Raw genomic sequence first — 26284 nt, forward strand, 5'->3', positions numbered from 1 at the left:
GAAAGCGTGAGGGAGAAAGAGAGAGAGAGAAAGGAGAAGGAGACAGAGACAGACATCTAAGATAACAACACTCCCTAGGTCGATGGTGAGGGAAGGGAGGTGATGAGAGGAATGGGACTGACCTACTAGTGGTAGTAGCTTATTATCCGATGGGACCCTGACATATTACTTGGTGTTTTAATGTCATCTTATCTAATAGCATTCTACTCACCGTGCCCTGAGAGCGGTCCTTGACGTCGTACACAGACAGCTTGACCTGCGTCTGCTGGTTGATCAGAGAGTCCTGGAAGAAGGCTATGCTGCTCAGGAATATAGGGTTATTGGTGCCCTGTAGGGGGAAACAATCAATCAATCAAACAATCCATAAAGCTCTCACTGTTGTTTCATCCAAACTGTACACATCCAGAAAGATATTGGATAACAACATTCTTAAATAATGTTTTACTGTCACATACACCGGATAGCTGCAGAAAATGGTGTTGTTTTATACGGTCAGCAATAGTAGTACGGCGCCCCTGGAGCAAATTAAGGTTAAGTGCCTTGCTCAAAGGCACAGACAGATTTTTCACCTTGTCGGCTCGCTCGTGTATTCGAACCAACGACCTTTCGGTTCCTGGCTCAAACCTCGAACCGCTAGGCTACCTGCCGCCCAGGGAGCAGTGCTCTCTCATCTTGCTTCATCCATACTGTACACATCCAGAAACATTTTGGATAACAACATTCTACAATCATATAGGAACACAACAGTACAGTGTAGCAGACGGCAGTAGGGAACAGAGGGATGACGGCAGTAGGGAACAGAGGGATGACGCAGTAGGGAACAGAGGGATGACCGGCAGTAGGGAACAGAGGGATGACAGGCAGTAGGGAACAGAGGGATGACAGGCAGTAGGGAACAGAGGGATGACAGGCAGTAGGGAACAGAGGGATGACAGGCAGTAGGGAACAGAGGGATGACAGTAGTAGGGAACAGAGGGATGACAGGCTGTAGGGAACAGAGGGATGACAGGCAGTAGGGAACAGAGGGATGACAGGCAGTAGGGAACAGAGGGATGACAGGCAGTAGGGAACAGAGGGATGACGGCAGTAGGGAACAGAGGGATGACGGCAGTAGGGAACAGAGGGATGACAGGCAGTAGGGAACAGAGGGATGACAGGCAGTAGGGAACAGAGGGATGACAGGCAGTAGGGAACAGAGGGATGACGGCAGTAGGGAACAGAGGGATGACGGCAGTAGGGAACAGAGGGATGACGTCAGTAGGGAACAGAGGGATGACGTCAGTAGGGAACAGAGGGATGACAGGCAGTAGGGAACAGAGGGATGATGGCAGTAGGGAACAGAGGGATGACGGCAGTAGGGAACAGAGGGATGACGGCAGTAGGGAACAGAGGGATGACGGCAGTAGGGAACAGAGGGATGACGGCAGTAGGGAACAGAGGGATCACGGCAGTAGGGAACAGAGGGATCACGGCAGTAGGGAACAGAGGGATCACGGCAGTAGGGAACAGAGGGATCACGGCAGTAGGGAACAGTGGGATGATGGCAGTAGGGGACAGAGGGATGACGGCAGTAGGGAACAGTGGGATGACGGCAGTAGGGGACAGAGGGATGACGGCAGTAGGGGACAGAGGGATGACGGCAGTAGGGAACAGTGGGATGACGGCAGTAGGGAACAGAGGGATGATGGCAGTAGGGATCAGAGGGATGACGGCAGTAGGGAACAGAGGGATGATGGCAGTAGGGAACAGTGGGATGATGGTCTGTCTCACCTCGATGATCTCAGTCTGGGCGTGTTTGGTCCAGAAGGCCTGGGGAGGGGTGGTGCAGCTCACTGCCACAAAGCTGTTGGGTTTCCGCTCCAGAGCTGGGGTCACCAACTCATTACAGGCTGGGGAGGGAGGGAGGGAGGGACACACAGCACGTTGGAACGCGTGGAACAATAAATGCAAGACAAATTCCTATAGAAGTTAATTGAAGTTAATTTACTGTACTCACCCACACTGAACTCTAGAACAGGCTCATCTGGATCCTGGCTGTTCCCTACAAAACAGAAAAGTAGCATTAACTCATACAAGTCATTTTCCACTAATTCAGTTGGCAGAAATGAAAGGACAAAAGTGATAAAAACATGTGTCGGTGTACCATGATATACAGACTGGATAGACAGGATGTGTACAAGACAGGATGTAATTCCATTACCAATTGTTCATCACATGGTCTCTCATATTGTTTGTTTCCTTGATATTGTCTGTGACCAACCCACAACAAGCAACCCTTTCCCATTCTCACCTGCGAGCGCCAGGCCGATCATCTCAGAGGAGAGGTCAAAGGTGTTGGCCCGGTACACTGACCAGGGCCTCTGGTGACGGGGGCTACGCTCTCTAGCCTCCGACATCCTGATTCTGCTAGCCTTCTCCAGGGGGGGAGGAGAGGCACGGGGTGGTGGTGGTGAGAACACACACCCTCTCACACACACACACACACACCCTTGTACTGAGCCACTCCACGGCCCCGCCTGGGCCTTCCTCTACGAGCTGAGAGAGAAGGAGGGAGAGAGGGAGAGAGAAAGAGAGAGGGAGAGAGAGACAATGATAAACATAAGGGACCACACCAATTATACGTCCTTTCACATCCCCACTCTGACCATTGTTTCTCTCTCTCTTTTCCCTCTCCGCACCTCCCCTTCACCGTCTCCGCACCTCCCCTTCTCACCCTCTCCGCACCTCCCCTTCACCCACTCTGCACCTCCCCTTCACCCACTCTGCACCTCCCCTTCACCCTCTCCGCACCTCCCCTTCACCCTCTCCGCACCGCCCCTTCACCCTCTCCGCACCTCCCCTTCACCCTCTCCGCACCTCCCCTTCACCCTCTCCGCACCTCCCCTTCACCCACTCTGCACCTCCCCTTCTCACCCTCTCCGCACCTCCCCTTCTCACCCTCTCCGCACCTCCCCTTCACCCTCTCCGCACCTCCCCTTCTCACCCTCTCCGCACCTCCCCTTCACCCTCTCCGCACCTCCCCTTCACCCTCACCCTTCTCCGCTCACATTTCGCTTTTGGTGCAGGAGCGCTGTGGGCTGTGGAGGTGGCTGGACTCCCAGAGGAGAGGCTGGTCCACATGCAAGGAGAGACAGGGATGGACAGAAATATATAGAGAGACACGGATGGAGTGACAGGGAGAGAGGCAGAGGGAAGAAGAGAGAGAGAGAGAGAGAGAGAGAGAGAGAGAGAGAGAGAGAGAGAGAGAGAGAGAGAGAGAGAGAGAGAGAGAGAGAGAGAGAGGAGAGAGAGAGAGAGAGAGAGAGGCAGAGAGAGAGAGAGAGGCAGAGAGAGAGAGAGAGAGCGAGAGGCAGAGGGAGGGAGCGAGAGGCAGAGAGAGGGAGATGAGAGAGAGAGAGGCAGAGAGAGAGAGAGACAAAGCTGTGAACGATCTGAGAGACAAGGCAAGAAGGGCCTTCTATGCCATCAAAAGGAACATAAAATTTGACATACCAATTAGGATCTGGCTAAAAATACTTGAATCAGTTATAGAACCCATTGCCCTTTATGGTTCTGAGGTCTGGGGTCCGCTCACCAACCAAGAATTCACAAAATGGGACAAACACCAAATTGAGACTCTGCATGCAGAATTCTGCAAAAACATCCTCCGTGTACAACGTAAAACACCAAATAATGCATGCAGAGCAGAATTAGGCCAATACCCGCTAATTATCAAAATCCAGAAAAGAGCCGTTAAATTCTATAACCACTTAAAAGGAAGCGATTCCCAAACCTTCCATAACAAAGCCATCACCTACAGAGAGATGAACTTGGAGAAGAGTCCCCTAAGTAAGCTTGTCCTGGGCCTATGTTCACAAACACAAACAGACCCCACACAGCCCCAGGACAACAACAACAACAACAACAACACAATTAGACCCAACCAAATCATGAGAAAACAAAAAGAGAATTGCTTGACACATTGGAAAGAACAAACAAAAAAACAGAGCAAACTAGAATGCTATTTGGCCCTAAACAGAGAGTACACAGTGGCAGAATACCTGACCACTGTGACTGACCCAAACTTAAGGAAAGCTTTGACTATGTACAGACTCAGTGAGCATAGCCTTGCTATTGAGAAAGGCCGCCGTAGGCAGACCTGGCTCTCAAGAGAAGACCGGCTATGTGCACACTGCCCACAAAATGAGGTGGAAACTGAGCTGCACTTCCTAACCTCCTGCCAAATGTATGACCATATTAGAGACACATATTTCCCTCAGATTACAGCGATCCACAAAGAATTCGAAAACAAACCCAATTTTGATAAACTCCCTTCTCTACTGGGTGAAAAACCAGTGTGCCATCACAGCTGCAAGATTTGTGACCTGTTGCCACAAGAAAAGGGCAACCAGTGAAGAACAAACACCATTGTAAATACAACCCATATTTATGTTTATTTATTTTCCCATTTGTACTTTAACTATTTGCACATTGTTACAACACTGTATATATACATAATATGACATTTGAAATGTCTTTATTCTTTTGAAACTTCTGAGTGTAATGTTTACTGTTAATATTTATTGTTTATTTCACTTTTGTTTACTATCTACTTCCCTTGCTTTGGCAATGTTAACACACGTTTCCCATGCCAATAAAGCCCTTAAATTGAATTGAAATTGAATTGAAATTGAATTGACAGAGAGAGAGAGGCAGAGAGAGAGAGAGAGAGACAGAAGGAGGGAGGGAGGGAGAGAGAGAGAGAGAGAGAGAGAGAGAGACAGAGAGAGATGGAGAGAGAGAGAGGGGCAGAGAGAGAGAGAGCGGCAGAGGGAGGGAGAGAGAGAGAGAGAGAGAGGCAGAGGGAGGGAGAGAGAGGGAGGGAGAGAGAGAGCGAGAGAGCGAGAGAGCGAGAGAGAGAGAGAGAGCGTGAGAGAGCGAGAGGGAGATGGAGAGAGAGAGAGGCAGAAGGGAGGTAGATGGAGAGAGAGAGAGAGAGAGAGAGAGAGAGAGAGAGAGAGAGAGAGAGAGAGAGAGAGAGAGAGAGAGAGAGGGGCACGTGTCTGTGAACATGCAGTTAGATATCATTACTCTGCTCCAGCAGCATCCCCTGAGGGCACTGCCTCTATCCCTCTGATGCTCAATGTGCTCTCAACCGCATCTGACAAATTTGCTTATTTGTGTGTGTGTATATTTATATATTTTTGTGTGTGTGTGCACACGCGTCCGTCTGTCCCTCAGTGTGTGTATGTCTATGTGTACTGGAGTCTGACTGTGTAGTAAGGCTTTTGTCCATGGAGCCCTAAATTATTCACAGATATAAGAGTTTTGATACAGTGGATGCATGCGTTTGTCTTTGTTTGGGCAGGAAGTGTACAACATGAAGTAAACACAGACTGTTCTTTAGCCTGCCGGCAGACAGGAACAACAAGCTCTGAATACGACAATGTCATTCGGTTCTGTCTACACAATGGTCTCCTGTTGTTTCAAAACTGTCGCTTACAATTTCTCACATTACTTCAAGGAGCACTTTATCACATTAACTCAGAGAAGAAACAATGGAGATCGCACATATTTCAACCCTTGTGTCATCAGATAATTGATAGCGTAGAGGAACTGAGAGTTATAAACGTATAATCTTAAATAATGACAGCATATATGCTGGCATCAACTGAAGAAGGGTCTGAAGACATACATGGAGCAACAGGTGCCCTTCACACAACAAAATAACAATGAGTGGTGATAATCAGATGTTTTTCTCTAATAATGTTGAACTGACACTTTTTCCCATCATCGATGCGTATTCCAAAGATAGAGTGAGAGCAGAAATGCGCTCTTCATCACAAAACCATCCAATGCCCCTCCCACTCCTCATCCTCATCCCCCACCTCCCCCTCAGGGGACATGGTTCCTCCAGGGCACGTCCTCAGCCAGTTGCCAGTTAGCCCAGGAACCAGGCCTCTCCTCTCCTCATCGAACAGGAACAATTAGCCCATTTCCACTGAGGCTGGAGGCTGTGGGTAATAGACCAGCCCTGGTCTACTTAAGAGCTTCAATAGAGATCCACACTCTATTTCTGTCACTGCTAACAGCTGGAGTACAGTAACTAGCAACAGCCCACAGCACCAAGGCTAGAATACCTCAGAGAGACTAGGGCAGGCCAGGAGGAGAAACTCAGAGCGGCATGCTTTTACATACGTCTATTGACAATACCCCAGCTTAGTCAAAATGATCAACACTGACCGGATGTACCGTATAAACAAAACCACTTATCATCAAGGTTCCGTTGAACGCTTTGTTTCCCTGTGATACCACCAGTCCACTGCTGAGTTTAATGACAAGTGTTGGGCTGATATGTTGGGCATCCTTTATGCAGAGAGCCTTTCAAGCATTCATGTGGACTATCCCAGAGATTCAGCTGTGGCGTGATAATGCAAACAGCAGGATGCTTTTCTAGGGATTCTGATGGAACCAATCTCCCCTTCATCTGCCCCCGATTGTCTCCATGGTAACAACAGTGAGCTATCCAAAGTATCACTCTGGGCCTTGCTCAATCAAACACACTAACCAGGTTTCGTAAAGAAAATGGTTTCCTTATTTAGTTGGACTGTAAGGACATAGACATGGCAGAGAGGTTAGTCCTCAGCTTGACTGGAAGGCACATTACTGTGTGTTCTGATGAGTAGGAGCATGAGGATGAGGACATCCTGCTAGCTTAATGATATCTGCTCTGATCAACTGGGGTGTTTCTCCTAGATTGTATCAAAGGAAGGGAAGTAAATGCCTGAACTGCAGAGACCAAAATATTTTTGGACTATGTTTAGGCAGGGGTGTGCAACAGAGCTAGGGAAGGGGGTGGGCGTCCCGCCTAAGCATTCATAGGGGAAACCCTGTTGTAGAGACACATATCCTCTGAGAGTGCAGTCAGCTGGGCATCGTTCCACAGAGGCTGGGCTGGGGGCTTTCCTGGCAGGAGTACAGGGTGCTGGAGGCCTGTCTTGTGTAATCAGGCAGAAATGCTGGAGGAGAGCCCATCGATAGCTAGCTGATGCTGCTGGTGGTGGTGAAAAGCTCAGCAGATACAGGTCTGGTTAGCACTATCATCACAGATCCTCTTCTTCCCTGCCAGTGCACATGTGGCTCTGGTCAAACAAAGTGCACTACACAGGCAATAGGGTGCACTTCAGGGAATGAATCCAAATGTATTGTATGTGTTCTCTGTACAATGAAGGATTAACATTGATTGAATGAATTGTCAGATTCTTTGGCTAATATCTACAACTGTTCTGTAATTGCCTGGAAATATGGGCCACATTGGTAAGAGCCAAATGGTAGCAGACGGTGGCAGGCCTGATCACCGACGACAATGGTGCCAGGACAACAACCTCTCCCTCAACGTCAGCAAGACAAAGGAGCTGATCGTGGACTACATTAAATGGAGGGCCGAGCACGCCCCCATCCACATCGACGGGGCTGTAGTGGAGCAGGTTGAGAGCTTCAAGTTCCTGTGTCCACATCACTAAGGAATTAACATGGTACTCACACACTAACACAGCCGTGAAGAAGGCACGACAACGCCTCTTCCCCATCAGGAGGCTGAAAAGATTTGGCATGGGCTCGAAGATCCTCAAAAAGTTATACAGCTGCACCAGAGAGCACCTTGACTGGCTGCATCAACGCTTGCTATGGCAACTGCTTGGCATCCGACCGCAAGGCGCTTCAGAGGGTAGTGCGTATGGCCCAGTACATCACTGGGGCCGAGCTCCCTGCCATCCAGGACCTCTATAGCAGGCGGTGTCAGAGGAAGGCCCTGGAAATTGTCAGACTCCAGCCACCCAAGTCATAGACTGTTCTCTCTGCTACCGCACGGCAAGCGGTACTGATGCACCAAGTCTGGAACAAACAGGACCCTGAACAACTTTTACCCCCAAGACTACTACATAGTTAACCAAATAGCTACCCGGACTATCTGCATTGACCCTCTTTGCACAAACTCTTTTGACTCATCACATACGCTGCTGCTACTGTTTATTATCTATCTTGTTGCCTAGTCACGTTACCCCTACTTATATGTACATATCTACCTCAATTACCTCGTACCCCTGCACACCCACGGCAAGCGGTACCGGAGCGCCAAGTCTAGAACCAAAAGGCTCCTTAACAGCTTCTACCCCCAAGCCATAAGACTGCTGAACAATTAATCAAATGGCCACCCGGACTATTTACATTGACACCTCCCCCTTCCCTTTGTTATTACACTGCTGCTACTCGCTGTTTATTATCTATGCATAGTCACTTTACCCCTACTTACATGTACAAATTACCTCGACTAACCTGTACCCCTGCACATTGACTCGGTACCGGTACCCCCTGTATATAGCCTCGTTATTATTATTTTATTGTGTTAAATTTGTATTTAGTAAATATTTTCTTAGCCAACAATGCAGTTCAATAAATAAAGTTAAGGGCTTGTAAGTAAGCATTTCACGGTAAGGTCTACACCTGTTGTATTCGGCGCATGTGAGAAATAAAATGTGATTTGATCGTCTCGGTACTGGTACCCCCTGTATATAGCCTCGTTATTGTTACTCATTGTGTATTTATTCCTTGTGTTACTATTTGTTCTATATTTTTCTCTCTGCATTGTTGGGAAGAGCCCGTAAGTAAGCATGTCACTGTTAGTCTACACCTGTTGTTTACGAAGCATGTGACAAATACAATCTGATTTGATTTATAGCGCGAGAGTGAGGAGACCCTGATGATTAGTAAATCACATGAACTGGGACACATGGGCTTTTGGAGTTTCCACGGCTAGGTTAAGAAATACCTGATGGGTTTCTGACATAGTTTCTCACACCCAGTAACAACTGGAGAATACAGCACAGAGTGGGCCGGGACCCAACTATGTTCAAACCAGTTTCTAGGTTTGCAAATACGTGTTTCGATGAATTCTCAGTGTCTTCGTTTTACCCTGGGCACCTGGTACTGTAGGTTAACCAGTTGAGTAAACAGAGACACTGACACTTGTGACATTGTCCTCACCAGAGAATCCAAGGACTTACAATGGGATGCATATGTTTGACTTGATTTAACCTAAAAGGGGAAGTGAGATTTAGATTTTATTAGGATCCCCATTATCCGACACCAATGGTGACAGCTAGTCTTACTGGCGTCCACCTGACTGGCAGGGTTTAGTGGCTTTCACTTCTGCTGTTATGTTAAGTCTAATGCTGCACGCAACCGGCAAGCTGTCTCTATGGAGGAACCGAGGGAGTGTGTGTGTCCGTGCGTGTGTTTGAGACATTGAGCAATGAGGACCCTGTGCGGCGTCCACACTACTGACTGAAAACACCGATTTCTCTCCCTCTTTACTCTTTCTCCTTTCCTTCCTCCCTCCCAGCAGACTACACTCCGGCTAATTCCATCCTTAGTGAGTCTAATTCTGCTGTGTGACTCAGTCAGGACTACCAGCCAAGCGACAAGATCATTCTTTAATTTGTCTTGAATCGAAAACCCTCAGCTTGCCTTGGTTCTGAAAGCACCTCAAGGCTCCCTGTTTCTTCCCCCTCCGTGCTGGTTTCAGGCCCCTCTGGAGCTCCTCTGAGTGGGATTAACACTATCACACACAGGGGTCTTGTCCAACCATACCTGGAAATGAGGATGTGTTTGTATCAAGGGTTTCTCTGCTCTGCTCTCAGTCTCAGTCTCGAAGCCTGAGAAGGGCAGTGTGGAGGAGAGCTCAGTCCTGTTGCCCTTAAAAGGCAAAAAACAGTTTCTGTGTTGACTGGCTGCCAAGGTTCACACACACAACGAGCTAAAAGCATACAGTCTCAGAGTTCCCTCAGATCTTGACTTCCCATCTCAAACACACCTATACAGAAGACAGGATAACGGCTCTCCCTTCATGTTACTAGTTCCCATCTTACTGTCCTCCTCCTGCACTCCCAGCCCACATGATTTATATTTATAGCCCCAGCCTTGTCTAAACAGACTTCAACTCTGCACCACACCAGTATCTGTGTCATAATGACTATGGAGAAGGTAAACACTGTTGGAGAGCACCAACAGGACATTCATTAGAAAAATCTGATCTCTTTTGACGCTAAAGGCGCTTATTTTATCTGTCTAGAGGTGCTATGAGTAAGCCCTGTATCAGGGTCAAATAGCACTGGGCCCCGTGTCGCTCAGTTGGTAGAGCATGGCGCTTGTAGAGCATGGCCCTTGTAACGCCAGGGTTGTGGGTTCGATTCCCAAGGGGGGCCAGTACAAAAAAAAAAAAAAAGAATAATAACATGTTGCACTCACTAACTGTAAGTCGCTCTGGATAAGAGCGTCTGCTAAATGACAAAAAATTTAAATGTAAAAATAATTAATCATAGAGACTCTAAAATCTCAGACTGCCATTTTCATTTCCTGAATAAATATCCAGATGAATTTGTAGGTGCAGCAAGTCTTACATATTCTTCACTTTCATTTGTTTGATGTAGAGTAGTTAGAGCTGCCCTCCAGACTAGACTGGCTGCCTAGTTCCTACAGTAGTTAGAGCTGCCCTCCAGACTAGACTGGCTGCCTAGTTCCTACAGTAGTTAGAGCTGTCCTCCAGACTAGACTGGCTGCCTAGTTCCTACAGTAGTTAGAGCTGCCCTCCAGACTAGACTGGCTGCCTAGTTCCTACAGTAGTTAGAGCTGTTCTCCAGACTAGACTGGCTGCCTAGTTCCTACAGTAGTTAGAGCTGCCCTCCAGACTAGACTGGCTGCCTAGTTCCTACAGTAATTAGAGCTGCCCTCCAGACTAGACTGGCTGCCTAGTTCCTACAGTAATTAGAGCTGTCCTCCAGACTAGACTGGCTGCCTAGTTCCTACAGTAGTTAGAGCTGTCCTCCAGACTAGACTGGCTGCCTAGTTCCTACAGTAGTTAGAGCTGTCCTCCAGACTAGACTGGCTGCCTAGTTCCTACAGTAGTTAGAGCTGTCCTCCAGACTAGACTGGCTGCCTAGTTCCTACAGTAGTCATGTCAGGGAGAGGGAGGGACAGACGTGAGGGGACTGTTCAACAGCTCAGGGTGTACCTGATCCTCTCCCCCCCCCCCCCATCCCATCTTCTTTCCCTCTCTCCAGTCACCAGCCTTCTCTCAGTGATAACTCACTTTTGAAGGTGTGTGTGTGTCTGGTGTGGTTTGAGGCTCTACTGAGGCAGTGCAGTGTCTGTGCATCATTCTATTTAAGAAGCAGTCCTGCATATACTCAATCCAGGAGCCACCATCAACTGGAGCCACCGGACCACCCTCTCCACACAAACACACACACACACACACACACCAGGAGTGTGTGTGTGTTTTTGTGTCACGGAGTGTGTGTGTGTGTGTGTGTTAGGGCTGTCCGCGACAAAAAAAAAATATTGGTTGACCGAAAGTCGTCTGTTCTTTCGACCAATCGATTGGTCAACATTTTTAATGGTGTATTTTTCCATATATAGACACACCCTATGCGTTTTTATAAAATCAACTATATGCATTGAGCTTGTCTGATGCTTTAAGCTCACGGTTTGATGAAATAAGACAAATGCCTCAAGAGGGCACCAGAGATCTAGATAACAAGAATAAAAAAACCTGACCCAACAATTCTCCTCCCGCTCCTGCTGGCTTTCGCAGATTCTGCCATTACTCTCCTGAAGTTGACGGTAATAGGCTACACGAGGAGTCGGCAACCTTTCTCATGTGGAATGCCAATTTATCTTACCATTTCTAACGATCTGCGTGCCAGTTATGGTTTTCATATGCACATTTTCGTGAAAGTGTCTTCATATCGCAAAATCATTTATGTGGTTAATCAAAATTCTATCCAAAGCTAAATGAAAATGATAAACCGAAAAAGTAACTTCTATTGCTATTGCCAACTATGTAAAAATAGCCTACATAAAGCCAACAAATAAAAACATTGCAGCCTGCAGGTAGAAAATGTCCTGATAAAAAGAAATATCCTATATATCACATTGGCTACACATGGCCTGTCTGCAACAAACTTGAAACATTGTATCAACTATTAACTTAATAATAATAATATGCCATTTAGCAGACGCTTTTATCCAAAGCGACTTACAGTCATGCGTGCATACATTTTTTTTTGTGTATGGGTGGTCCCGGGGATCGAACCCACTACTTTGGCGTTACAAGCGCTGTGCTCTACCAGCTGAGCTACAGAGGACCCATGAGACCCAACTTGGGTCCTGCCCGAAGCTTGCGCCGCTAGCAACATTGTATAAAATATTCCGGGCCCTTAGAGTTTCCCGCGCCAGGGAGCTCGGGACAGACACAGCTGTAGGCTACTTGCGCAAAGGATAATAAGCAGTGCTTGACTTGGGCAAAAGCTCACCGGAGCCGAGTATCGGCACCTCAAATGTTCTACTGCTTGAGCTCCTGTTCCTCTTATAGGATATTAGCTAAAAAGTATTGTGGAGCTCCTGCACCTAAATATAAACAGTACCAGCACCCGAAATGAATACCGGAACCTATTTCTGTCCAAGTCAAGCACTGATAAGAAGTAATGTATCTAAGAAGGCCTATTTTATGACGTTTCCACTGGATCAGAGCATTACATTTTTCCCTTTCACGCTGAGTGGTTATCAAAAGGGAGAGCGCTGGAAAGATTTTTCAAATACATTGAGGAACAATTGTAATTCTCAATGGATGTAAAAACAGACTTTGTTTGCTTACTGTTTTAGGAGAAGAAAACATTACTTTGAGAAGCTCCACAGGTCATTAGTTGTTGTGCGTTAAGCCAATCAGAAATACTATCAGATCCCCAAAATGGGCACATTTATATGCCTACATTTGTGCGCAGGCCAGGTAGCCTATAGGCCTACTTCTATGCGTGCGCGTCCTTACTCAGATCCAAGATGGCGTAGCAGAGCGGTCGTGTTCTCTTGTGTGTCCATGTAAATAGCCTGTTTTTTGTATTTTATGTATATATTTCCCTATCACACTTTTCATCCTTCTACTAAATATACTTTCCTGCAACCCGCCTCCCTCAATGTGGAACGGATTCTATTATTTACTCACCTTTATCTAGAATCTCCAGTTGAAACTAGCCAGCCGGCTAACTAGCTACTTGCTATTAGCCACCGTTAGCGGTTTTCACCCAGAACATCGGATTTTCTGCCGGAATCACTGAATCACTGGACCTTTAACACTGGATAATCGCAACTAGCTAGCTGCAACCAAATGAACGTTGTTGTTGGCTAATCAGCCTTGAGCTAGCCTTGAGGCAGGCACATCTCCCGGCTATCTACCTCTCTGTCAACCGGACGGGACCTCCTAGAGTCGACACGGAGCCCTGCCGATCCATCACGACTGGTCTGCCGACGTAATCGTCTGTGGTTTCAACAGGCTTCCCGTTGCGACGACCACGAAGATCCGTCTGCTAGCCCCGGCCCGCTAGCACACGCAAACAGCCGTGCTTCCTGCTCGCTGTGCTGAAGCACCAATTCGAACTGCTCTCAGACTCACATATTGCTGTTCACTGGACCTTATGATCACTCAGCTGCACAGCTGATGCCTGCTGGACTGTTCCTTTACACGGTACCCTGTCCTGTTTATCTGTTTAGCCTCAGCCCAAACTTTATCGCTATTAAAAGTTGTTGTCTTAGCTCTCTCTAATAACACCTGTGATTGCTTTATGCCTCTCTCCCATGTCAATATGCCTTGCCTATTGCTGTTCCAGTTAGTTCTTATTATACAATTTCACTGTAGAACCCCAAGTCCCTCTCAAACTGCCTCAAATAGTTCCTTTGTTCCACCCCCCATACACGCCGAGACCGGCTCAATCGGTGCCTCCAGTGATGCTCTCTCTTTCATTGTTACCCAACGCTTAGGTTTACCTCCACTGTACTCATATCCTTCCATATCCTTGTCTGTACATAATGCCCTGAATCTTTTCTACAACGCCCGGAAATCTGGCCCCTTTATTCTCTGTACCCAACGCACTAGAAGACCAGTTCTTAAAGCATTTAGCCGTATCTTTATTCTAGTCCTCCTCTGTTCCTCTGGTGATGTAGAGGCTAACCCAGGCCCTGCAGCCCCCAGTATCACTCCTACTCCCCAGGAGCTATCATTTGTTGACTTCTGTAACCGTAAAAGCCTTGGTTTTCTGCACGTTAACATCAGAAGCCTCCTTCCTAAGTTTGAGTTATTCACTGCGTTAGCACACTCCGCCAACCCTGTCTGAAACCTGGCTTAGGAAGGCCACCAAAAATTCTGAAATTTCCATCCCCAACTACAACATTTTCCGTCTAGATAGAACTGCAAAAGGGGGTGGAGTTGCAATCTACTGTAGAGATAGCCTGCAGAGCTCTATCATACTATCCAGGTCTGTGCCCAAACAGTTTGAGCTTCTACTTCTAAAAATACACCTTTCCAGAAATAAGTATCTCACTGTTGCCGCTTGCTACAGACCCCCCTCAGCCCCCAGCTGTGCCCTGGACACCATATGTGAATTGATTGCCCCTCATTTATCCTCAGAGTTCGTACTGCTTGGTGACCTAAATTGGGATATGCTTAACACCTCGGCCATCCTACAATCCAAAATAGATGCCCTCAATCTCACACAAATGATCAACAAACCTACCAGGTACAACCCTAAATCCGTAAACATGGGTACCCTCATAGATATCATCCTGACTAACTTACCCTCTAAATACACCTCTGCTGTCTTCAACCAGGATCTCAGCGATCACTGCCTTATTGCCTGCGTCCGTAACGGGTCCGTGGTCAAACGACCACCCCTCATCACTGTCAAACGCTCCCTAAAACACTTTAGCGAGCAGGCCTTCCTAATTGACCTGGCCCAGGTATCCTGGATGGATATCGATCTCATTCCGTCAGTAGAGGATGCCTGGTTGTTCTTTAAAAGTAATTTCCTCTCAATCTTAAATAAACATGCCCCATTCAAAAAATACAGAACTAAGAACAGATATAGCCCCTGGTTCTCCTCAGACTTGACTGCCCTTGACCAGCACAAAAACATCCTGTGGCGTACTGCATTAGCATCAAATAGCCCCCGCGATATGCAACTTTTCAGGGAAGTTAGGAAACAATATACACAAGCAGTTAGGAAAGCAAAGGCTAGCTTTTTCAAACAGAAATGTGCATCCTGTAGCACTAACTCCAAAAAATTTTGGGACACTGTAAAGTCCATGGAGAATAAGAGCACCTCCTAAAGCTGCCCACTGCACTGAGGCTAGGAAACACTATCACCACCGATAAATCTACAATAATCGAGAATTTCAACAAGCATTTTGCTACGGCTGGCCATGTTTTCCACCTGGCTACCACTACCCAGGCCACCAGCTCTGCACCCTCCGCTGCAACTTGCCCATGCCCCCCCCCCCGGTTCTCCTTCACACAAATTCAGACAGCTGATGTTCTGAAAGAGCTGCAAAATCTGGACCCCTACAAATCATCTGGGCTAGACAATCTGGACCCTTTCTTTCTAAAACTAGCCGCCGACATTTTCGCAACCCCTATTACTAGCCTGCTCAACCTCTCTTTCGTAACGTCTGAGATCCCCAGAGATTGGAAAGCTGCCGCGGTCATCCCCCTCTTCAAAGGGGGTGACACTCTAGATCCAAACTGTTACAGACCTATATCCATCCTGCCCTGCCTTTCGAAAGTTTTTGAAAGCCAAGTTAACAAACAGATCACCGACCATTTCGAATTCCACCGTACCTTCTCCTCTATGCAATCCGGTTTCCGAGCTGGTCATGGGTGCACCTCAGCCACGCTCAAGGTCCTAAACGATATTATAACCGCAATCGATAATAGACAGTACTGTGCAGCCGTCTTCATCAACCTGGCCAAGGCTTTCGACTCTGTCAACCACCGCATTCTTATTGGCAGACTAAATAGTCTTGGTTTCTCAAATGACTGCCTCGCCTGGTTCACCAACTACTTCTCAGATAGAGTTCAATGTGTCAAATCGGAGGGCCTGTTGTCTGGACCTATGGCATTCTCTATGGGGGTGCCACAGGGTTCAATTCTTGGGCCGACTCTTTTCTCCGTGTATATCAATGATGTCGCTCTTGCTGCTGGTGACTCTCAGATCCACCTCTACGCAGACGACACCATTTTGTATACATCTGGCCTTTCATTGGACACTGTGTTACCAAACCTCCAAGCGAGCTTCAATGCCATACAACACTCCTTCAGTAGCCTCCGACTGCTCTTAAACACTAGTAAAACTAAATGCATGCTCTTCAATCGAACGCTGCTGGCACCCGCCCACCCAACTAGAATCACTACTCTCGACGGGTCTGACCTAGAGTATGTGGACAACTACAAATACCTAGGTGTCTGGTTAGACTGTAAACTCTGCTTCCAGACTCACATTAAGAATCTCCAATCCAAAGTTAAATCTAGAATCAGCTTCCTATTTCGCAACAAAGCCTCCTTCACTCATGCTGCCAAACATGCCCTCGTAAAACTGACTATCCTACCGATCCTTGACTTCAGCGATGTCATTTACAAAATAGCCTCCAACACTCTACTCAGCAAATTGGATGTAGTCTATCACAGTGCCATCCGTTTTGTCACCTAAGCCCCATATACTACCCACCACTGTGACCTGTACGCTCTTGTTGGCTGGTCCTCACTACATATTAGTCGCCAAACCCACTGGCTCCAGGCCAACAAATAAATCACGGCTAGGCAAATCCCCGCCTTATCTTAGCTCATTGGTCACCATAGCAACACCCACCCGTAGTATGCGCTCCAGCAGGTATATCTCACTGGTCATCCCCAAAGCCAACACCTCCTTTGGCCGCCATTCCTTCCAGTTCTCTGCTGCCAATGACTGGAACGAACTGCAAAAATCTCTGAAGCTGGAGACTCTTATCTCCCTCACTAACTTTAAGCATCAGTTGTCAGAGCACCTTACCGATCACTGCACCTGTACACAGCCCATCTGAAATTAGCCCACCCAACTACCTCATCCCCATACTGTTATTTATTTTGCTCATTTGCACCCCAGTATCTCTATTTGCACATCATCTCTTGCACATCTATCATTCCAGTGTTAATACTAATTGTAATTATTTTGTACTATGGCCTATTTATTGCCTTACATCCATAACTTGCTACATTTGCACACACTGTATATATATTTTCTGTTGTATTTTTGACTTTATGTTTTGTTTACCCCATATGTAACTCTATGTTGTTGTTTTTAATCGCACTGCTTTGCTTTATCTTGGCCAGGTCGCAGTTGTGAATGAGAACTTGTTCTCAACTGGCTTACCTGGTTAAATAAAGGTTTAAAAAAATAAAATAATCTACATTGACAGGAGCGCTCCAAACAAAAGACAATGACTATTTTGACAAAACTCATAAATGGAATGAAATAAACCAAAACGTGTTTCTCACAAGTGTAGCATAGGATGCGCACTCTGCAAACAATGTGTCCACTCTGACAATGACAACGAGAAGGCTGGAATAATAATATTGAATGCATTAACAGAAATTACCATAACCAAAGCAACAAACATTGTAGATTAGAAACGATAGGAATTAATGGTAAATGTACTACTGGTGATATATGTAATGGGGAATTGATATACACTAACAATCATATGCAAACAATTTACACAATTAAGTTATGAAACAATGAATGTGCACAAATTGGCAGGAGAGAGTGCATTCTGGAGAGTGAAGTGCATTGTGCATCTGGGCGCATGGTCAATCCCACGTCTGCATTGGCCATGCAGCATTTACGGTGATATGGTCTCAGCAGAAGTCAGGGCATTCATACTTCTTGCACTTTGGGGAGCAGTGCAGAGCTGTTGTCAAGGAAGTGAGTTTGTGTTTTCTACAGGATGTACCGCCCCCACCTACCGTCAACCAATCATGTCAATGCGGAGCTACACAGAGCCCTCCGCATTGTTACAACATTTGGGAGGCGCATGGCAATGCGGTATGGAGCTCAATTTGGCCTCTGCATGCCTCTGGAGGCTCCGCAATTGCGTCACACCCTCCATATGGAGCCTCCAACCAAATTTTACGGATCAAGCATAAATTGGCTTTTAGTCTAGGCCTCCACAATGGCTCACTGAGATGGGCGCATATATATCTATATATATATATATATATTTGTTACTGCTCGACTAAAACAATCTTGGTCGACCAACAGCCTAACAACCAAACAATCAACCAGTCGACTAATTGGGGTCAGCCCTAGTGTGTGTGTATGCGTGTGTGTCAGATAAAACATGTAGGGGGTCGGGAGATGCTAATTTTCATATGAAAGGGTTACAGCTGCTCTGAACTTCTAAAGAAATGATTCATGCTCTAATCTGAATCATCTGTTCCTTCTTCTGTTTGTGTGAGTCTCGCTCTCTCTCACAAGCTCACACAGCCACACTCAGCCCAGCCCAAGGGGGAAACTAAACCATGGTCCATGTGACTCATTCTATACGTGTAACTAACAGTGCCACAAGCCTAAAACATGCTAGTAACATTTCAAAATAACTGCTTGTCATCTTCCATCATACACTGTACACTCTGATAGACTAACACCATTATTTTGGTGCAGACCTTCAAAGTGTAGAGACAACTCACTGAAAGCAGCTACTGTGCTTTGACAAATCCATCTAGAACATGTGATGATATAGGCCTACAATATGCAGTAGCATCATTAGTATGCCAGTGAGAGAGTCAGCACTGGCTGCAACCATGTGGAGCCACGACCAGCTAGCAGGCTGATTGGTTAACTATCATGATGACATAACCAGTGAGAGGAGAGCAACACTTGCCATCTACAGTACTGTAGTCTACCCACACATCTAGCCTCCACATCAGTCAAGTCAGGTAAGCGTACGACTCAGCCATGCTTTCCCCAAATTAAGCTGTTGACCTAATATCATTACTATTCTAGGCTGGCAAAGAGGACTGAGATTACTGTTTGTCCTCAGTGTTTGAGGCACGTGGTGCATGCTTGTCAGTGCTGTTACTGTTCTCACACATCAACACACAACTGAGGAAGAGGCCCTGAGTTGGACAGAATGATCTTATTCTATCTTATGCTTTATTTTGCCATTATTTGTCTAATTGATTTTAACCAGGAAGTCCCTATGAGATAAATGACGTGCCTATTGTGTGACGATGTTTGACTGAGCTTTGAACATCAACAGCTTATTCACGTTCAGTGTCTCACAGCTGGGCAAAATGTACAGTCTTGCATATTTCCTTCGGTTTACCTCACTTCCTGAACTGCAATCAGGAAATGTTCACATTGAGGGAAGTGGTCAGACATGTTCCTTGGTTCAGATTAAGAGGACTTCAATATTACATCATTTCATAGGAACCCAAAGAAGAACTTCAGAGAGAGACTCAAAGTCAGTGAAGGGTAATTCCACGGTGAGACTTTAAAATTAATGCCAAACAACAACCACTGATTTCAAAGTTTAACAAACCATACAAATCTATGCACAATGACTACTTTGAACAATTTACACAGTAAATAAATAAATAAAATACTAAAGTGCTAGCTGTGCCACTAGAGATCCTGGTTCGTATCCAGGCTCTGTCGTTGCCGGCCGCGACCGGGAGACCCATGGGGCGGCGCACAATTGGCCCAGCGTCGTCCAGGGTAGGGGAGGGAATGGCCGGCAGGGATGTAGCTCAGTTGGTAGAGCATGGCGTTTGCAACGCCAGGGTTGTGGGTTCGATTCCCACGGGGGGCCAGTATGAAAAATAATGTATGCACTCACTAACTGTAAGTCGCTCTGGATAAGAGCGTCTGCTAAATGACTAAAATGTAAATGTAAAATGAAAAACAGCAGATGCAAGGTTTGGTAATTACGGTAAAATCTCCCTCAGTTTTATTCTGTTACCAAACTTTGTACCTGCACAGTTCATCCGGTAAATGTGTTTTTGTAAAATGTTCAGTGAAAATGTTTTAAAGTAGTCTTCGTGCATAACATTCTATGTTTTATTAAATGTTGAAATCAATGTTTTTTGTTTGGTATACATTTTTCTAAAAGTGATAAATCGGAGTTTCAGCATAATTCCATTACCATGGAAATGCTCTGAACCGTTATGATTAAACGTCCGTGTCACTTTTGACTTTATCCTGAATACCTAACTCAATGGGATGAGCGGGACGTGACAAACATTTACAAAGTGAAAACACAATAACCGTTATATTATTTCCGCAACAACTAAGAGTGTTGAAGTGCGAGGCTCAACTTCTCCACTGTTTTGATCCCCTGGCTACCACGCTGTGTGTGATACTGTGTGTGACAGCAAAGGTGTTACATCTCGCCCAACTCAATATGTCCGGTGCTGCTTGTTGCAACGTCATTTCACTGAGTCTACTTTAAGGAAGAAACACATCCCCAATTTAACTGACAGTCCAAAAATGTCTTCAGATAGCTGACATTAGTCACGTTATCGAATGTTGGCATTGACCAGTGTTCTTCAAGCCTGTTCGTGGGGACCCAGTGAGTGTAGGCTTTTGTTACTGTTCAGCGCTAACCAATCCGATTCAACCCAATGTTGGCGTAGCCGAGAAACCAGGCCTATAATCTCACTAGTGGGAGTTAACACACAAACACTGAACACTGCAACAAAGACTAGATAAACATTGCCACAGAGCAGCAAGGAGCTGTTTTCCTATTTAAATCAATAGATAAACCCACGCTATGATAAATGCATGTTTCTGCCATTAGATTCCTCCTTCATAGGCAGTCTGAAGAGGACTCACTCATTATGGCTGACGAGGGCGGCCGTTTAGAACAGCATGCAGAGGACGCTGGGTATTATTTATTCCCTGTCAACGGCCCATCTGAGCTCCTCACCCCAGCCAAAACCACCATAGGGGGTTAGAGCAGTGCCTAATTCTACAGACAGAGTATAAGAAGGGATGCTAAGTAGTAGCCTTCGCAAAATGGCTACAGTCCAGTCAGCACATAAGTCAGATACAATACATAGACTAGGCTTAAAATCCCAGAACATTTCCCTACCTTTATCCAGTGAATGCTACAGGCAACCTGTAGATAGTAGCATTAGCATAGCCGCTACGAAATGAAGCAGCATGGTGGCGAGTGACACAGCACAGTGGATGCCTGTAGAAGGGCTGATCCACATCCGGCCGCATGCTACTGATGTACAGACAGACTAGTACATCTCTGATCCTAACAGCGCAGCTCTGTTCCTCGTCTATAGGGTAAGATGACAGTCTGCGTAGCGAGTGATGGGCCTGGCGGTGGATTCTGTCTCCTCACAGCAGAGCAGCAGGTAAACAAACCCACACGCAGCAGCAGGCAGCATCATCATCACTGCTTACACTCTCCCCATCTCTCTCTCTTTCTCTGCCTCCCGCTCTCTTCCTCGCTCTAGTATTTTCTGCCCGCCTCCTTCGTCCTCCCTCTCCCCCTCCCCATCTGTCCCTCTCCCTCCTCTCTCTCCCTCTCGTATTCCTGCAGTAGCTAAGAGAAGCAGACTGATAAGGTCCTGTCTTCTCTCTGGCTGACACTGTTCTCCAGCAGTAATACACAGAGACAGGGAGAGAGACAGGAAGGGACAGAGAGGAACAGGGCGAGTTGGGACTGTGGATGCTTTGTGACAAACTGGGCTGAGAGGACCCAGACTGGCTTTGTCCAGACGAGGAAGGGGATGAAGGGGAGAGGTGTCACTGTTCCCATCCAAAACCCTGCTCCAGAACACCTCAGTGATTTTGGAAACTTCCAGGAAGAAACTGTGAAAGAGCTTTACATTACAGTATACTGTAGGCCTGTCATACATGTTGTGGATTCCCAGACCAATAAATAATCAACTGTGGTGGCTAGAGAACATTTCCCTGCTCCCTGCTCTGTGTCACGTTTGCAGTCATGCTCTCCCTCTCTCCAGGGGTCCTATCCTTAGTATCGTTTAGTGTAGGGCCTGACCGATCGACCGACGACAGGTTTCACTTTTCTGCACATGCTATCATCAATAATTCAGTCTGTTGCATAAGAGGGAAACGCGTCACAGGTTTATGTCCCAAATGGCACCCTATTCCCTAGAAAGTGCACTACTTTTGACCAGAGCGTTATGGGCACTGGTCAAAAGTAGTGCACCTCATAGGGTATAGGGTGTAATTTGAGACACGGGCAGAGACAGTCGACTCGGGGAAGCACCCGCCACTACTTGACTGTAGACCTGTCAGCACAGATCCCCAAAACAACAACTTTGGTACAGGTCTAATAGATTTCAGTGTAAAACAGCAAAGACAGGCAAGGTAACGCATCGAGGCAGAGTAGCTATTGCTGTCTGAGGCACCGGCTATCCACCAAGGAGCAAGATTTACAATGTCACTCATAAGTGAATTAATGAAAGCGAAAGGAGACTTTTACTATCAGACTTTTATGACAAAGGCTCCGGAGGAAAAAAACTACATGATTATTATAGCAGTGTAATTAGTAAGATAGCAAACATAGAAACGGTGTGTCAATGTGTGTGTGTACCTGTGTTGGAGAAGAGTGAATGATAACATGAGAGTGCAGAGGAGTTGAGTGTAGCGTGTTCCAGGAGCATCGTATGATGCAACATGCATGGGCCTGATTGAATGTGTGTTTCTGTGGGAAGCTATTATTGGCTTGTAAGAGCAACAGAGTAGGCAGAGCATTCAACTGGCTGTGTGTGTGTCAGGTTCACTGTGTTTAATACTGATATGAATGTTAATAAGAGTGTCTTCTCTGAGCTTGTTTACAGAGTGAGTGTTGTTTGTTGAGCGTTGAGAGAGAGATAGACAGAGAGATAGAGAGAGTAGGATGAATCAACAGGCTCCTGGTTGCCCTCTGAGCCCAGTGGGAGAAAAATCCCATTGCTGAGTCACAGCACTCCCCCATACATACACTGTGGCCTCAGGGTCTGCCTGTGCACTCGCATGTGTGCATGCGAGAGAGAGGTAGCTAGCTACTATATTGAATCTCAAAACTACAGTGCCATACTTAGTACAATCTAGTACTGTAGTTGTTTACAAATCACTAGAATCTTGTGAGCAATAGCCTAGTCAAGCCAACTGGGAGTAGTCTCAGAAACGGTTCCTGGTCTTTCCAGATCTTCCACATGCCTGGTCGTAACGCGTAAGCTTCCTATAAGCATCAATCAATAAGCATGTCTCCTCCCCTTGACCTTGGCTCCGATGGCTCCTACCAGGAAACTACTGACTGAGTCTGCCTTTACGACCTCAGATAGTGGTTTGTAGTAGTCATCAACTCAGATAACCACTCACTCAAGCTATGACTGTCCATCTCATGAATGGTGTCGTTTTTCTAAATTGCTTGTATTTTGTTTTTTTGGGCTTTAAAGCGCTTTGAGATTCGTTATGTAATGAATAGCACTATAAAAGTTGAATGAATTATTATTAAATCATGCTAATGTCATTCTTTATGCAAACTAGCACACAGCAAAAGCAGCTAAGGACCAACACCTCTGGCCATGCACTGAAGTATGCCTCTCAAACAGATGTCATTTTTCACTGCCAACCCTAACAACTTGGTCATGTTCTTGGTCATGAATTCTTCCTTTCATATCTCCACCAACATACAGTATCTCCACTTTGGTCCATGTGAGACTGAGCTAATCCAGCAGTACAAAGGGGTGCCGTTTCGGACACAACTACTCCCTAGTGAACCGAAATGCACCCTATTCCTTATATAGTGTACTATGGGCCCTGGTCAAAAGTAGTGCAAAACATACTAGGGTATAGTTGAGTGCTGTGATGGGACAGAGACACTGGGTTCTCAGCACAGGAGGCTACTGACGGGAGGACAGCTCATAATAATGGCTAAAGTGAATGGAATGGTATCAAATACATGGCAACCATGTGTTTGATGAATTTGATACCATTCCATTTATTCCATTCCAGCCATTACTATGAGCCCGTCCTCCCCAATTTCAACAAGCTGTGTGATAAGAGCCTGTGTGGGTAAGCCTGTTGCTGAGGCCAGTGTTGTGCTTTTTTATTTCACCTTTATTTTAGCAGGGAGTCCCATTGAGACCAAGGTCTCTTTTACAAGGGAGCCCTGCATATACACCATTTACACTCTCAGTTCCAGGTCAGAGACAAAACTGCTGAGGATGAATAGTGATAAATAATTTTGATGAGGTTTCACTGGTTCATAATTAACTCTTCTGGACACTCCCTGTCCAGTTCAGCCTGTGTCACAACGGGATGATTTACAATACAATTACAGTGGCTGTGTTGATACTGATCACACACACACACACACACACACAGGACAAATGCATAAAATAAACACAATAGTAATCTTACAAGAAAACTAGAGCTAAAAGAAAACAGAGTTCCAGTTAAAGCGTTGGTAGAAGACTACACTGGTGGTGATGATGAGGCTGAGATAGACAGAATGTTAAATAATCCACCCATCTGGCCTGTATAGCTGACACATGGCACAGCTTGTTGTCATTTTAGCCATGTGGAACTAACTGAGGCTCCTAGGAAAGGGCTGTCAACCGCACCACCACTCTCCCAACAGGCTTATATAACCCACCACTGCCACTTTCAGTAGCTAGAACCCCCTAACTCCACCATTCAAGATCAGCCAACACAAAACACAGTCGTCATAGATTTGTACTTACAGTGTTGCCCTGGCAATGCTAAGAACCAGTCATGATGATAATGAATGTTAGGTGAGAAAATTTCATGGTAATAGATTATTTAATAAAATACTAGAATATGGTTTATCATGGACCAAGAGTGTTTAAGTGGATAAACACAGAGGCAGGCACTCAGTGGGCTATGGATATCATTTCACAGCCTGACTGCAGATACATAGTCATAAAATACTAGGAAAGAATACATAGGATACCTTGGAAAGAATAGAATGTCCAGCGACATTAAAAGACCCGTATGTGTTGGTCTTTAGAGGCAGAGTGCGCATCCTCTGCTCGCTCCTCTCTTCCCATATGAAAACATTGTGTGAAAATAAGATGACTAGCCTAAGTTGCAGGTGGTGTTTATATCTAAACGTATCATAGGCAATAACTAGCTGTAGACCACAATAAATGAAAACCATATGGGTGATAACTGACTATACAGAGAAAAAGACAACTTCGAAGTTGAAGCTTTTTTCAAGGAGGTGTAAACAATTAAATGAGCAAATTAGCTACTATGCTAACCTTCTCATGGCGACCTTTCCTGCCACTCCAGCTAACCAGATAACTGCATTTCAAGTTGAAGACACAAACCTTTCTACGACGTTTGATGACAATTCATTTGGTGGGAAAGAGACAGCCGTTGGTGTTGACGTTGGGGTGCTCGCTTGTTACGTTTGTTTCCAGCCTGTCTGTGCACTCCGCAGTGTGATCTCGCGCTGCCTCTCGGCTACATTGTATCATGTGACGTTGCAACTTCATCAAAAGGAACCTCCCCCTACTTGAGTCTGGGGCACGTTCAGAAGGACGCTACAATGAAATAAGATAAATGCAACGGAAAATACAACTTTATTGAAGATAAATCTATTTTCAATAAATCATGATAGGCTACATATTTCCTTGTACAGTGTGCTGGGAAAAAGACCAAATGGGTTTAAGAAAATTTTATTTTGGAATGACCAATAAAAGGCATGATGAAGAACTATATTTAGATTCAGAGCGGAACAGAAGTCAATGACATGATGGTCACAATGATTGGGGAAAACCAGGCTACAGAACAATTATTTTAATTTTTTTAATTTTTTTATTTCACCTTTATTTAACCAGGTAAGCCAGTTGAGAACAAGTTCTCATTTACAACTGCGACCTGGCCAAGATAATGCAAAGCAGTGCGATAAAAACAACAACACAGAGTTAAATAAAACATAAAGTCAAAAATACAACAGAAAATATATATATAGATACAGTGTGTTCAAATGTAGCACGTTATGGAGGTAAGGCAATAAATAGGCCATAGTGCAAAATAATTATAATTAGTATTAACACTGGAATGATAGATGTGCAAGCGATGATGTGCAAATAGAGATACTGGGGTGCAAATGAGCAAAATAAATAACAATATGGGGACGAGGTAGTTGGGTGGGCTAATTTCAGATGGGCTGTGTACAGGTGCAGTGATCGGTAAGGTGCTTTGACAACTGATACTTAAAGTTAGTGAGGGAGATAAGAGTCTCCAGCTTCAGAGATTTTTGCAATTCGTTCCAGTCATTGGCAGCAGAAAATGGAAGGAATGGCGGCCAAAGGAGGTGTTGGCTTTGGGGATAACCAGTGAGATATACCTGCTGGAGTGCATACTACGGGTGGGTGTTGCTATGGTGACCA

The 26284-nt window shown here is 45.8% G+C and overlaps 1 protein-coding gene across 1 annotated transcript in view; it reads right to left on the reverse strand.

Moving 5' to 3' along the window:
* The window catches only part of LOC311109649 (inositol polyphosphate-4-phosphatase type I A-like), a 47574-nt gene extending 22266 nt beyond the window's left edge, over window positions 1-25308 (reverse strand). Inside the window, exons 1-5 of the mRNA XM_084152602.1 lie at window positions 25217-25308; window positions 2291-2535; window positions 1997-2041; window positions 1771-1889; window positions 212-328 (exon numbers count right to left, since the gene is read on the reverse strand). Of these exons, the coding sequence (XP_084008728.1) occupies window positions 212-328; window positions 1771-1889; window positions 1997-2041; window positions 2291-2396 (387 nt within the window). The 5' untranslated portion in view covers window positions 2397-2535; window positions 25217-25308. The remainder of the gene's footprint in view (window positions 1-211; window positions 329-1770; window positions 1890-1996; window positions 2042-2290; window positions 2536-25216) is intronic.
* Window positions 25309-26284: the final 976 nt, after the last annotated feature.

This window comes from Coregonus lavaretus (assembly GCF_964263955.1).
Source record: "Coregonus lavaretus genome assembly, chromosome: 35".
NCBI classification, from domain to species: domain Eukaryota; kingdom Metazoa; phylum Chordata; class Actinopteri; order Salmoniformes; family Salmonidae; genus Coregonus; species Coregonus lavaretus.